At 34.8% G+C, this 14,934-nt stretch overlaps 2 protein-coding genes across 6 annotated transcripts in view; both read right to left on the reverse strand.

Annotated features, from left to right (window-relative positions):
- Window positions 1-251, reverse strand: part of SPIRE1 (spire type actin nucleation factor 1) — a 204,536-nt gene extending 204,285 nt beyond the window's left edge. For all 3 annotated transcript variants that reach the window (XR_005362715.1, XM_038543914.1, XM_038543913.1), the window contains exon 1: window positions 135-251. Coding sequence is in view for 2 of the 3 variants with exons in the window: in XM_038543914.1 (XP_038399842.1) it covers window positions 135-165 (31 nt within the window). In the remaining variant the exon portion in view is untranslated. The remainder of the gene's footprint in view (window positions 1-134) is intronic.
- CEP76 (centrosomal protein 76) overlaps window positions 164-14,934 on the reverse strand; it is a 29,470-nt gene continuing 14,699 nt past the window's right edge. The window contains exons 9-13 of one of the 3 annotated variants that reach the window (XM_038543917.1): window positions 13,326-13,492; window positions 11,398-11,731; window positions 9,300-9,517; window positions 8,393-8,508; window positions 164-302 (exon numbers count right to left, since the gene is read on the reverse strand). In XM_038543917.1, coding sequence (XP_038399845.1) covers window positions 286-302; window positions 8,393-8,508; window positions 9,300-9,517; window positions 11,398-11,731; window positions 13,326-13,492 — 852 coding nt within the window. In that variant the 3' untranslated portion in view covers window positions 164-285. Of the gene's footprint in view, window positions 303-8,054; window positions 8,509-9,299; window positions 9,518-11,397; window positions 11,732-13,325; window positions 13,493-14,934 lie in introns of those variants that run through there. The other 2 variants (XM_038543916.1, XM_038543915.1) reach the window with 2 other exon arrangements.

Below are 14,934 nucleotides of genomic sequence, written 5' to 3' on the forward strand. Positions count from 1 at the left end.
GTCTTTTACAAAGGGCTGTGAAATCTGTGAAAAACAGTGGCATGTGTTACTCTGAAAATGATTTTAGTTTTCATTGATTTTATTGTTGCATTTATTAAAAATGGAATCCTTGAAATTTTTTATCTTATATTTACTTATCATTTTTGCAGAATAAATGTACTTCATGCTTCATACTCTGGACATGCTGGCTGAGCTGCTCTGAGTCTTTCAGGGAGCACGGCCTTCAGGGAGCACAATCTGCCTGTGCAGCCCAAGCTTAATCCAGTCACTCCCAGACAATTGCTCCTAAGAGGCACATTCACCTAGAAAAGTGCACCAAAAAGGGAAAAATAGAACAGCATATTTTTTTCAGTGGCATAACCTAAATTTTCATTGCCCACAATTATAATACTTTATAATTTTAAAGTGATAATTTTATACTTTCAAAGTGCTTTCTTCAGTTATACAACTTGCAGGTCAGTTATTATTATCCCTGTCTTACAAATGACAAAATATAGGACTAGTAAATTAAAGTGGTGGGACTGGAATCCAGGCCTCCTGACCAGCTCAGCTCTTTCTGCTACTTATCTCTCTCTACATTTGCACAGAGCAAGAAAAACATCCTCACACTTCATTCCTCACTCCACCAAGCAGATGCTTTAAATTTGTACGTACCACTATGATCAACCAAATTTTTGGTATTTTAAATGTTTTGAATGAATGATGCGATGCCCCACCTCCCTCCATTGGTCCTTGTGAGTTCATTGGCATTCAGTTTCACCATAGCAGTAACTTCTCCATAGTGATTATCTTCAAAAGGATCTATAATAAGTCCATCCCCATCAAAGAATTGCAAATTATCACTCCCCTAAGGAGGCTAATTCCATCAATAATCCTAAATGCAATTTGAAACTTACGTCTTGTAATTTCAGTAATCAAACTGAATATTAACCCCAAATTTTTAAAATTAGTCATGAAAACTTGCAAGTGACCTCAGACATAGAACCAGAAGTATATACACCAGATAAGAACACAAAATTGGATTCTTCTGGTCTAAATTTGTATAAGAATTAACTTTTGTATCCAATGGCGAAAATATTAAGAAACATTTAGAAAATACCCATGAATGTCCTTTTACTAAGTGGTACCCTAAACTAGTATTTTCCACAACACATTCATTCTGTAGCATTTAACATATTCAAAAATTACCTATCCTACCTTAATGAGATCAAGTTACGAACTCACTGATAAAAACTGAGGAAAAGTAGAGGAATGAGGCAAAATATATGAACAGTGGCATATTAGTATTTTCATGAAGGATTCTGGAAAATACTAGTTCAAAGAATAGTCATGTGTCACTTGATTAATGTGTGATTCTCCTTTGAAACAATTCTTTTTAAACCAACAAAGAGAGATGGTCTTCTGATTCTCAATGTAAGTGGAATTATTAGCTTCAGTTAGTGAAGAAGATTCAATTTAGGAAAGACCTCACAGATATAAATTTGTGGCCAAGCCACTATTTTACACTTATAAAAATTGGAGTCTGCACAAGTTAAGTGACTTAACTCAAATTACTAACAGTTGACCAAAATAATTTAAATATACTTCCTTTAACGTAAACTTTCCAAATCCTGTTTTTTAGCCATATTACCTATCAAATTTCAAGTTAGGATAAGCAGTAGTTTATTTCTTAATTCCAATTGAAAATAAAAAACAATACAAGGCACAAAAATATCATTCTTTGATAGCAAAATTTTGATGTTTGACAATACTGCTTGAAAATGTAGAATTCTCAATAAAACTTTTAAGAAAATAGAATTTTAGATTGTATAAATTAAAGGGAATCCATTTTCAGACTGAAATCATACTTTGTTGATGAGACAAAGCTAGAATGTTTTTCCAAACCTCCATATTTAATTTTTGCTAAACTTTATACAAAAATGGATGGCCCTTTCTTGTTCAAAAGATTGTCTTTTTTTACCCAAATGTGAGTAGGAGTATGGAGCTGCTCTGGGCTCTAATATTCTACTGTGACTCTGTGAAAGGCTCATTTCTCTTCCAAGGTCAATACGTAACTAACAAAAAATATGGCTTACTTTAATTCAATTATATAAGCAATGAATTAAGCCTTGCTTTGGTAATTTTTGTGGAAGGGTATAAGTAGGGCTGTACTCATTATATTTTAGTAGTCCTTTTCCCTCAGGTTATTCCTTGAAGCTATTTTCTTAACCTGAATTCCTGTGTACAATTTTTTATTGTACTGATGTTGTAGGATTATAAATATTGGGCCGAATTTCCTCAGCTAAAGCAGAGCATTTAAAGCACATCCCGGGAATCCTGGATCACGCCCTGAGCCAAAGGCAGACATTCAACCACTGAACCACCCAGGATGGCTCAGTACTTGGGAAAAAAAAAACAAACAAAAACGCTTTAGTACCTCAAGGACACAAACATGAAAATGAAAACGACCCACAGAATGGAAGAATATATCTACAAATCATATATCTGATAGGGGACTTGCATTTAAAATACATAAAGAACTCTTAGAACTAAATAATAAAACACAACCCAATTTAAAAATGGGCAATGGATCCAAATAGACATTTCTTCAAGAAGATATACAGATGGCCAATAAGCACATGAAAGAATGCTCAATATCATCAGCCACCAGGGAAATGTAAATGAAAACCACAAGGAGATAATTTCATACCCAACTAGAATGACTAGAATCAGAAGAAAGTCAGATAACAAGGTATTGGCAAGATCGTGAAGAAATCAGAACCCTCAACCACTGCTAGTGGGATTAGAAAGTGATGCAGCTGCTTTGGAAATCTGTTGGCATTTCACTAAAATGTTGGTTATCATATGACCCAGCAATTCCTTTCTTAGATACACACACAAGAGAAATGAAGACACATGTCCACATAAAACCTCATATACATGAAGTTTATAGCAGCATTATTTTTACTAGCCAAAAAGTGAAAACAACCAAAATGTCTATTGACTGTCAAATGGATAAATAATATATCCGTACAATGGAATATTATTTGCCCATAAAAAAGGAATGGCATGATACATGCTACAACATGGATAAATCGTAAAGACATTAATTATGCTAAGTGAAAGAAGCCAGTCACAAAAGACCATATGTGATTCCATTTATATGAAAATCCAGAATAAGTAAATCTACATAGAAAGTAGATTAGTGGTTGTTTAGGGCTAGGGAACAAGGAGGGAGGGAATGGGGAGATGGGAAAGTAATAGCTAAAGGCTACAGGGGTTCTTTTTGAGGTGATGAAATGTTCTAATATTGATGGATGATAGTTGTATCCCCAAATATAGTATAAACCACTGAATTGTACACTTTGAAACAGTGAATTGTTACATGTAAGTGATCACTAAGTTCTATTCCTGAAACCAATACTACACTATATGTTAACTTGAAATTTTTTTAATTTTTATTCATGAGAGACACAGAGAGAGAGAGAGAGAGAGGCAGAGACACAGGCAGAGGGAGAAGCAGGCTCCATGGGAGGAGCCTGATGCCAGACTTGATTCCAGGACCCTGGGATCACGCCCTGAGCCAAAGGCAGATCTCAACCACTGAACCGCCCAGGTGCCCCTAACTTGAATTTAAATAAAAACTTGGAAGAAAAAAAATGGTTAATTGTATGGTAGGCAAATTATGTCAATAAAGCTGAATTAATGATAAAATCTATTTGCTTATATTCAAATCAAATAGATCATCTAACTTCTGACAATCATCTTCTAGTTTCATGGTCCCATTGCTCCCATTCCCATGGTGTACAAGGAAAAGATGTTGTAAAAATTCGGTAACAACTGACCAGTTACATCTAATTTGTAAATAAATTCAGAATTTCAGAATAATGCTCTCAAAATACAGACAATAGGACTAAAATATTTTCTAGGTGCATGTTAGTTGGGACTATCCCTGGATCTCAGTTTACTGAATCTCTCTTAGGTATACAAATAGTCGAATTCTACACCACCAAGAATCTTAAGCAGCTCACTGCCCCTCTAAGGGCCTCAGCTTCCCTAGGCCATCTTCCCTAAAAAGTAATTCTGGCCTCATGTCAGTGACTTGATACCCTAAATGTTAACCGTAATTTTTGATAGGTTATATTATGAGTACCATTAAAGACAGGTGCCTTCCATATTTCTATGTCTTGGGTACAACCACTAAAATGAAAATTTTCCATTCTATGTTGGATGGTTACTTGGTCATACCCAATAATGCCCACAGAGAGAAAAACTCACATTATACAGATATAGCAAAAGAGTAAACTCAAAGCCAGAACTTGATTTTAGAGCAGATCTGCTATTTGAGTTATATGTGTTTGGACAGGGAACTTCACTTCTCTATAGATCTCCATTTCATTACTATATATATTATGTGGACTAGAAGACCTAAGACTCCTTTCAAGTCCAAAATCCTGTAATTTTAGGCCATGAAATATTAAATCATGTATAAAAACAGCCTATATATAAAGACAATTAAAACTCTAGTTTCAGATACAAAACCAAAAAAAACAAAAATGAAAACAAAACTAGTTATCTTCAAAAGCACTAGGAAATATCTGCTTCGGAGTATTAATAGGAGTCTAAATTCAGTAGAATCAGAGACAAAATCTTTCCTAAGAATATATGTGAACTGGGACACCTGGGTGGGTCAGTCACTGATTTCGGCTCAGGTCATGATTTCAGAGTCCTGAGATCAAGCCCCACATTGGGCTCTGTGCTCAGCATGGAGTCTGCTTAAGGATTCTCTCTCCCTTTCCCTCTACCTCTCCTCCCCACACTGCTCACTCTCTCTAAAATAAATCTTTAAGAGAAAGAATATATTGTGAACTAATGACCAGCTAATAACCTCCTCTATTTCCCTCCTAATATCAATGACTACTTCAACACTGGTGTCATGTAGTTAATTCACAAACCAAATACAAGTCAAATGTAATTATGACTATGCCAACCAAATCTCAGAAGAAAACATTAAATAATTAATACCCAACATTTATATGCATTAGTGATTATAAGTCAACTTGTTTTTTATTTTTTAAAAAGATTTTATTTATTCATGAGAGACAGAAAGAGAGAGAGAGAGGGGCAGAGACACAGGCAGAGGGAGAAGCAGGCTCCATGCAGGGAGCCTGATGTGGGACTCTATCCCGGGTCTCCAGGATCAGGCCCTGGGCTGACGGCAGCACTAAACTGCTGAGCCACCCGGGCTGCCCTCAACTTGTGTTTTAAATGTAGAATATGCTATAAACAATTTAGGTTCTTCAAAATTAGATGGCTTCTAGTTTATATGTTTGTCTATTTTGTTTTTTATATTTTATATAAGCTTTGGCTAATCTCAAATTATTTCTTCACTATCAACAGAAACAACAGCTAGAAAGCAATGCTACTTTTTAATTGACTTAAAAGAGCACGTTTAAAATTAGATCATTAGATTATTTAATTCCTGTACTTATCTCTTTAAGTAGAAAGGACAAAATTGTTATCTAATAGTCAAAAACAATTAAAAACCTGACAACTGTAGTCTAACCTAAATTATGTTTTTTAGCACAGCATGAAATCAAAAGTGCTAAATCGGCAACTTGGAACTAATGCCTTCTGATGGTCAGTTATATAGCACAGAATACTACTTTAATAGCAAGTTTTTCAAATATAAAGCCTACTTTTCATTTGGTTCAAATCTTGTCTTTTTTCCACTTTTTAAAATTTTTTATTTATTTATGATAGTCACACACACAGACAGAGAGAGAGAGAGAGGCAGAGACACATGCAGAGGGAGAAGCAGGCTCCATGCACCGGGAGCCCGACGTGGGATTCGATCCCAGGTCTCCAGGATCACGCCCTGGGCCAAAGGCAGGCGCCAAACCGCTGTGCCACCCAGGGATCCCCCAAATCTTGTCTTTGTTAAGAAGTAGAAAAGTGGGTTTCAAATATGTATTTTCCAGAACTGCTAGGTTTCAGGTGTTTTTGCAGATCATATCAAAAAATGTACACCTCAATAGTAGAAAAAAGTTCCAAGGCATTTGGAGTGTTCACTTAGTTGGAACTAAATTTAGTAAGTTTTATTCAACAGGCTCATGCTTGAGTAATGAAGTTTCTAGGTTTCTGATAATCTTCTACTAAATAAATACACCTATATATTATATACACACACATATAAATGTATAGAGGACTGTATTAGTGTACATATTGTCAAAAAGAATAAAGACATATAAAAATTATTTTACATTTTTAATAGGAAAACAACTTTTATGACAGCTAAACAGACAATGCAAATTCAATTTTTAAAAAGAAACATTAGTAATAAGAATTCTAATGATAAAATCACTAAAAGAATCTTTTGAAATAAACCACCTTTACAGAAAATTATTCATGTTGGAGTCTATTAAAGTGCATAAATAGAAAATTTATTTTAGAATTTATACCAAAGATGCATTATGAATATACATGTGTTTTTCTGGTCCACCCAGCCTCAAAGATAACATAGCCTTAATCTTAACATGTCTGCCTTTAGTGCCCCATAAATAATTTGTTCCAAAAGCTGAAAATTATAAGCAATTTTCCCTATTGATACCTTATGAATAATTCTGGTAACAAAGTAAAAAAGTCTCAATTCTTATTTTGCTAATTCTCTAAAGGTATGTCAGTCTCACAAGAATATCTGATTACTGTTTTCAATGAAAATTGAAAGTAGAGGGATATTTTCAGATTTTTAAAAATAAGTTAAATCATAAATATTCATCATATGTAAAAATAAACAAAAGGTAAATTTTAGGGTATCTCTAGATTTTCATTTTTAAAAAAACATTAAATCATTTTATTTACAATTAAGTGATGAAAAGAGTAATTTGCATAGCCAACTGGTACACACTGTTGGCTTTTTTTGTTTTTTTTTAAGTTGGTTCCATGCCCAGCGTGGAGCTCAATGTGGGGATCAGACTCACAACTCTGAGATCAAGGAGATTAAGAGTCAGACACTTAACCAACTGAGCCATCCAAGTGCCCCTCTTTTTAGAGAAAGTGCTGCTTTTTTTTTTTTTTAAGATTTTATTTACTTATTCATGAGAGACACAGAGAGAGAGAGAGAGAGAGAGAGAGAGAGGCAGAGGGAGAAGCAGGCTCCATGCAGGGAGCCCAATGTGGGACTCTATCCTGGGACCCCCGGGGTCAGGCCCTGAGCCCAAGGCAGACATTCAACCACTGAACCACCCAGGCATCCCCCCACAGTGCTTTCTTAAAAAGACCAATAGATGAAGCAACTGAATCAAGATCTATGCACAGATGCTAAATGGGCAATCCAATCTATCAATTATGTCATGCAGCTTCTTACAAAAAGTCAAACTACTACTGCTTTTTTGATGCTCAGTTTTAAAACTAACTTCTAAAACTTGCTCAGTTTTAAAGCAAGTATCAGCATGGAGTCTCTCACATATGCTCATTTTTCAGGGGCCTCACATAATGATTCTCCAATTTAGAGTAATTGCATATACTCTGGTGTTTTTATCACAATGAAAAAAAAAAAAAGGAAAAAAGAAAAACAAATGTGATTTCATAAGATGGAATCCATAAAGAGGCCAGTAATGAATCCTCTGACTACCAAGAATCAGCAACAGACTGCCAATAATAATTACAGAAAACAGTATATCAGTGTCGTAACAAAAGGGTATGGTGAGCTTCTTCTAAAATACTCAGTTCATTTTTATATAATGAATCAAACTAATGTATTTATAAATTATTCATTTATCTTTATGTGAGATTTGTTTTATTAATATTTATGCTTTTCTGGTATCAGTTTTTCCTACTCTTGCATCAGAATCTTCCCATAAATCCCTGGAAAGTCACAAATATCCCTATGGCCAATGGGTAAGCCACAAAAGTGATAGTTCATCAAAATGTATTTTCACCTATTTAACAAATCTGTTGTGAGGTTAATTTCTAATTTATATAAAATAATCCCATTAATCATTAATCTATGAAAAATAATGATCATATTGATTTTTTTATGGCTCAAACCCTTAGACAAATAAACCTCTCTCTGATTACCTGTTAATGTAAAGAAAACTGAGTAAATTTTATTTTATTCATAAACTACTGAATACCTGTAAACAATGTACCATTTATTAAAATAGACACTTAATTTATACTAAATTCCACTCAGACTTTACAAGTTTTTTATCCTTAATTTTTAAATACACACATGATTTTTTTCAAACTATTATCAGGTATATACAAAAGTGAAATATGACATCCAAGCCAAAATGTGATTTTTAAAATAATGAACCTCTAAACAGCTATAATGTACAATGTGTAAAATTCCAATAAAACACAGGTAGATTCTTACAGAAATGTTAGTCCTATAATACCGAGCGATATTTACAAGCAAACATGATCCAAACAGCACATGCAGATTCGGGGTAAGTAAACACTCGGACACGAACTGCCAGTCGCACCTGGTCTCCACGGCAACAGATTATTTCTTCACAGAAAGGAGACCTACAAAAGAAAACTTATTTAATTAAGAAGTGAACACAGATTTTACTTTATCTCCAAATAAGTCCATTCCATATTTAAAATAATTTTTAAAAATCTAGTCTCTGCAGAACATGAGAGACTCCTTACTCTGGGAAACAAACAAGGGGTGGTAGAAAGGGAGGTGGGCAGGGGGTGGGGGGACTGGGTGATGGGCACTGAGGGGGGCACTTGATGGGATGAACACTGGGTGTTATTCTATATGTTGGCAAATTGAACACCAATTAAAAAAAAAAACAAAAACACACACACACACAAATCTAGTCTCTGTTACCAATAGCCCTATGATTTTGGTTTAGCTATTGAAATTACACAATATTTTCTCAGTCTATAAATTTAAAAAATTACACTAGATAAGATTAGAAATCCTCAGCTGAGATTGCACCAAAACCAACGGGAAAATTATTCCAACTACCTAGAGCCACATTTCAGACCTAATGAATCACAATCTGTGGCAAGGAAAATAAATCATTATAAAAGTTCACGTGATTCTAAAGTCATTCCTAAACGACCAGACTAACAGACTGCTAAAAGTCTAGGTTAATAGGGACACCTGGGTTGCTCAGTAGGGTGTGCGTCTCTCAACTTCAGTTCAGATCATGAGATCCACCCCCGCACTTGGGTCCATGCTTAGCACAGAGTCTGCTTATCCCCACTCTGCCCTCATCTCCTACTCTAGTTAATTAATTAATTTTAAAAAAATCTTTAAATTCCTAAGACAGTTAACATTTACAAATTCATAAATTCCACCTTACCGAAGACATGTAGCAAATGCGCGCCTTGCATTTCTATAGACAAAATGTATTGGGAACCCTTTAAATGTGTGACCATCAGGTACAGCCCTCCTTATGGCATCTTGAAATTCTTCATTGCCTGCAGATATACTTGTCGTACGCTCAAATTCATAAGAAGCCAAAGCTGGTGATAAGAGATAGGAAAGCTGGTCTTCCCAAACAGTAGTGAGCCCAAGATCCTACAGCAATCGAAAAATAAAAAGAAAAGGTGAAATATACTAGTATTTTAATAACCAATTATAAGTGTTGGTGATTTTAATACATTTAAAATATAAAAAATATTTTAATATAAAGCCCATCATAACTTTTTAAATTTTCTATTATGATAAGGACACGTACAAATAAAGGAACTACAGGTACCTGGTTTTACTTAGAAGTAAAAAAAAGAAAAAACTTTTAATACATTGATGTTAGTAAAGGCTCAAAAATCTGTACTTCCTTAATATTCACTAGAAAATACTACATGGAACAGTCCTACTATGGAAAACACAGTGCTGCTGAAATCTGAAATCACGTTTTATTTAAAGAGTAAGATTGAATCAGCTTAATTTAATTGTTCCAACACAAATTCAACTATAGTAGGAGAGAAAAGTCAACAAATGAATTACATGATAATACTAACTTTTATACCGTAAAGGGATATAAAGGTGAAAAGATATGCTTTAGGCCTTCAGGGAGCTTAAAACATGTTTCTATAGAATGTTGAAGGCATTTAAGATTTCACTTGTGGTATGAAATGAACTCCATATATCTATACACGTGATATTTTAAAAACATTGTTACAAAAAAAATTTTCTCAAAAATTCTAAATATTTTGATTATCATAATAGATCTCTGCCATTTCCTGATTTTGTATTCAAGGTTTTAGCTGGTTCCAAGTAACCCCAAAGGTCTATGTTCATCTATCTTTTTTTCTGTGGCGAAAAGTAAATCTCACTTACTGGCTTTCAGGCACCATTAACTTAATGATCAACACTAGCATCTAGCTCAGTTTTTTGTTTTCTTTTTCTACATAAATTCCTATTACAATAAAATACTGGTCTTATTTGTAAACAAGACCTAGGAAAACTAAAAGGCAGTATAGTATGAGTGATGGAGGGAAAGATGCAGTAATGAGGGGCTTTCATTCTCCGCAGTGTAAGTGAAGTAGGTCCTTGAACAACCTACTGCTGAGAACAAACTATAAGTGCCAGATTACTTTCCAAAATACACTTCTAAAAGCTTTGATGAGTTGGCAAGTGAGTAGAGCAGATTTTAGAAGCCAAACTAATAGTAATTGGAAGCCCAGAAAACATAGTTAATAAATCACTTTGCCTTTGATGCCCTCAAGGAACACAGTAAACAGGATTCACTGAAGGTGGAGAGTCTATTATGGAATGCCAAAAGATGAATTAGAAATAAGTCTTCTGAGATTCTAGTCCTTTGATGGTTATGTGTTGCACCCACTCCAATCATGTTTTCATTCATTCCCTGACTGGTTTCTTCCAATGAACAAAAATTCTTAAAATATACTAATCTTTTTATATCTTTTTATGTTTGTTATGTCTAATGCACAAAAGAAATCTAAATGGCTAATAAGAGGACTGATCTCATTAATAATCAGGGCAATGCAAATTAAAACTAGAATGAGAATATAATTTTACATCCAGCTAAATTCATGTGATAGGGCAAAATAAAACCAACCTGGAAAAAAATGATTATGAAAAAAATATAACCCAGTATTTTCAGTAGGAATAATATGAATTAAGTACTCCACAGAAAAATAAATCCAAAGAGTGGTATTCAGCAAAAGTCTGAACTAGTTTACCACTCTTCATTTCTAGAAGTAATAAATTCTAAAAATATTAGTGAGTTTGGAAACTTTTGGTCTCAGAACCTAACTCTCATGACTTTCAAAACTACAAGCTTAAAGGCAGGAACAAAATTTGTTTTGTTCAGGGCTAGAACAGTGACTGGTACTATCCTAGCTGCCCTCCTCCCCTTATTATTGTTAAATACATAAACAAATGAAAAAAAATGCATGAAACTACAAATATCAGTATATATCAGTATTAATTACCTTCCTGTGTTCTGACACTAGCAGTCTTAGCTGCATTTCTATTTCATTACTTGTTACTGAAGCATCAATTGTGGATGCACATAGAGGGGGAAAAGGAGGAAGGGATGTTGTAGCTCCTGGAGCGCACACAGATCTGATTGCTTCTTCACTCATGGGTTTCCATTTGGATTCATCATTCAAATCAAATACACAGATTTCTACTGAGTCAGAGGGCTGACAATTTCCCAAGAACATCTGATGATTGAAAACACAACCAATTGTTCGATATGGGTACAGAGGTTTGGGCTGTTCTGCAACTGGAGATTCATCAGGATTGGCAGGTTTGTGGATGTACCTAAAAAAAGTAAAGTATAATTTTATACAGTAAAAACTTAAAAATTAAGATGGTAACATTTATTAAGAAAGATATTTAGGGCTATAACTATTTCCCAGGACTAGAGTTTAATACTTGTTTTTTCTTATATTTCTACAATTTTATTACAGTAATTGTATGGCACATATGATATAAAAATCAACTTTATTCAACATGAGAATATATTCTATGTATAACCATTAAGATCAAAATCATTCATCTCAAATAGCACAATTAAAATACTTTAGCTATACATTAATAGGTACAACTAACAAAAATGATTATCAACCAGGGGAAAATTAAAAAACCTAAGAAGATGGCCCAGGGCTATGCCTTTAGAAACTCCATTTGTAGATCAGATAAAGGTGAAGTAAGAACAGCCAGATAAGAATAATATAAACTAAAAAAAAAAAAAAAAAAAAAGGAATAATGAAAACTGAAAGACAATGCTATGGTAGAAGCTAAGGAAAGAGATGGTTCCAGGAAAGAGGGAACACCGAACTCTTTCAAAATCTGATGGCAGTCCAAAGAGCTAAGAAAAGCATACAGTGAATTTACCAATGTGGAATTGGTGACATCAAATTTTCAAAAGAAATCATGATTTACAACCTCAATTTATTTTTAGGCTTGGGGAAAAACATTAGAAAAAGCATATGCCAATTACAAAATTTAAAATAAATTATTTTTTAACCAATATTATATTATATTAATATATTAATATTATTATATTATATTGGTAAAGAATATTTTAGGTGTACAAATTTTCTTCAAATTAAGAGCTGTTTTAATTGAAGTAATCTTTTGCTTGGTCATAAAAAGGCTCTAATAATGAAAATTATTAATTTGTGCGTTTGAGTACCATCTAATATAAACAAAGAATCCTTAATTTAAAACATTTACATCTTGGGATCCCTGGGTGGCTCAGCGGTTTACTGCCTGCCTTCGGCCCAGGGCGTGATCCTGGAGTTCTGGAATCAAGTCCCACATCAGGCTCCCTGTGAGGAGCCTGCTCCTCCCTCTGCCTATGTCTCTGCCTCTCTCTCTCATGAATGAATAAACAATCTTAAAAAAAAAATTTACATCTTTATTTTATTTTATTTATTAAAAAAATTTTTTTTAAATTTATTTATTTATGATAGTCACAGAGAGGCAGAGACACAGGCAGAGGGAGAAGTAGGCTCCACGCACCGGGAGCCCGATGTGAGACTCGATCCCGGGTCTCCAGGATCGCGCCCTGGGCCAAAGGCAGGAGCCAAACCGCTGCGCCACCCAGGGATCCCCATCTTTATTTTATTTTATTTTATTTATTTATTTTTTTTAAATTTGATTCACTTTTCACCGATTCTTTTTTTTTTTCATCTTTATTTATTTATGATAGTCACATAGAGAGAGAGAGAGAGAGGCAGAGACATAGGCAGAGGAAGAAGCAGGCCCCATGCACCGGGAGCCCGACATGGGATTCGATCCCGGGTCTCCAGGATCGCGCCCTGGGCCAAAGGCAGGCACTAAACCGCTGCACCACCCAGGGATCCCCCCCATCTTTATTTTAATATCCTTGTAAATATGACTGACAAACCTGTGTCCTGTTAAACTCTCCCAAAAAGTGATGGTTCCATCAGTTCCACAGGTCATAACCCACGCATGAGGTACTCCTTTTGCCTTAGTCCCAACACAGACAAAGGCTTCTAATCCATATCCAAGAAGAAGGCTGCACAGAAGGTTAGCATGATCTTCACAGTCACCCTAGAAAATGAATTATTTATTCCTTCACAATTTTCTCATTAAATGTTCAATACAAAATTATAACTAAAAAGCATTATTAATATTCCATTTTTTAAAAGATTTTTTGAAGTGATTTATAAACTCAATATGGGACTCAAACTCACAACTCTGAGACCGAGGGTCACATGCTCCATTGACTGAGACAGCTAGCCACTCCTAATTTTTTTTTTTAAGATTTTATTTATTCACTTGAGAGAGAATGAGTGAGAGAAACCAAGCACAGAGGGAGAGGGAGAAAGAAGCAGATCCCCACTGAACAGGGAGCCCGATATGGAGCTTGATCTCAGGACCCTGAGATTATGACCTGAGTGGAGGCAGATGCTTAACCGGCTAAGCCACCCAGGTACCCCTAAATTTCACTTTTAATCATTAGTCTAGTGTTAAGCTGAAACAATTAAGGAGAGGGGTAAGAATACACTAATTTTAGAAGAACCTAAATTAGTTTACAAAGTCAGTGCTCACAAATCTGATAATCATACTTGGAAAGCGGGCATTATTCTAAAGTTTATTTAAAAACTTAGAGGAAGAAAAGCAGCAGGATTTTAAAGATGAATAGCTAAAGAACATGAACAGACAAGATAACAAATGATACACCAAGAAATGCAAATACAGAGGAAAATACTCAAACTTAAAACAATCAGTTATGGTATCTATATGTGATCATTTTAAGGCATTAACATATTAGAAAAAAATGAGTGAAAGAACAGCAAAATGTCAACAATGGCTATAATTATGGGAGGTTTTCTATTACTTTCCCTTCTATTTTCTAAATTTTAACAACATTATGTTACTTTTACAACTTAAAAATATGAAAGCTACAAAAACAGAAAATATCTGATAATCTGTAAAAAAAATCAAAATATTAAACAGTAAGGCTACAATTATATAAAGGTATGTATTTAAGTGCAGGACTATAGGTAATATACAAAGGGTGATTTCGTATTAGTGGCTCTACACAGCTGCTTTTTGATCAACTATAATAGAACCAATACCATTTTAAAATCTCAGTATGGGCAGCCCGGGTGGCTCAGCGGTTTAGCGCTGCCTTCAGCCCAGGGTGTGATCCCGTAGACTCGAGATAGAGTCCCACATCGGGCTCCCTGCATGGAGCCCGCTTCTCCCTCTGCCTGTGTCTCTGCTTCTCTTTCTGTCTCTCATGAATGAATAAATAAAATATTAAAAAAACAAATAGGGCAGCCCCCGTGGCTCAGCAGTTTAGCACCTGCCTTCAGCCCAGGGCGTGATCCTGGAGACCCAGGATCGAGTCCCACGTCAGGCTCCCTCCATGGAGCCTGCTTCTGCCTCTGCCTGTGTCTTTGCCCCTCTCTCTCTCTCTCTCTCTGTGTCTGTCATGAATAAATAAATAAAATCTTAAAGAAAAAAAAACAAAAATAAATAAAATA

The sequence above is a fragment of the Canis lupus genome, chromosome 7, assembly GCF_011100685.1.
Source record: "Canis lupus familiaris isolate Mischka breed German Shepherd chromosome 7, alternate assembly UU_Cfam_GSD_1.0, whole genome shotgun sequence".
In the NCBI taxonomy this organism is placed as follows: Eukaryota; Metazoa; Chordata; class Mammalia; order Carnivora; family Canidae; genus Canis; species Canis lupus.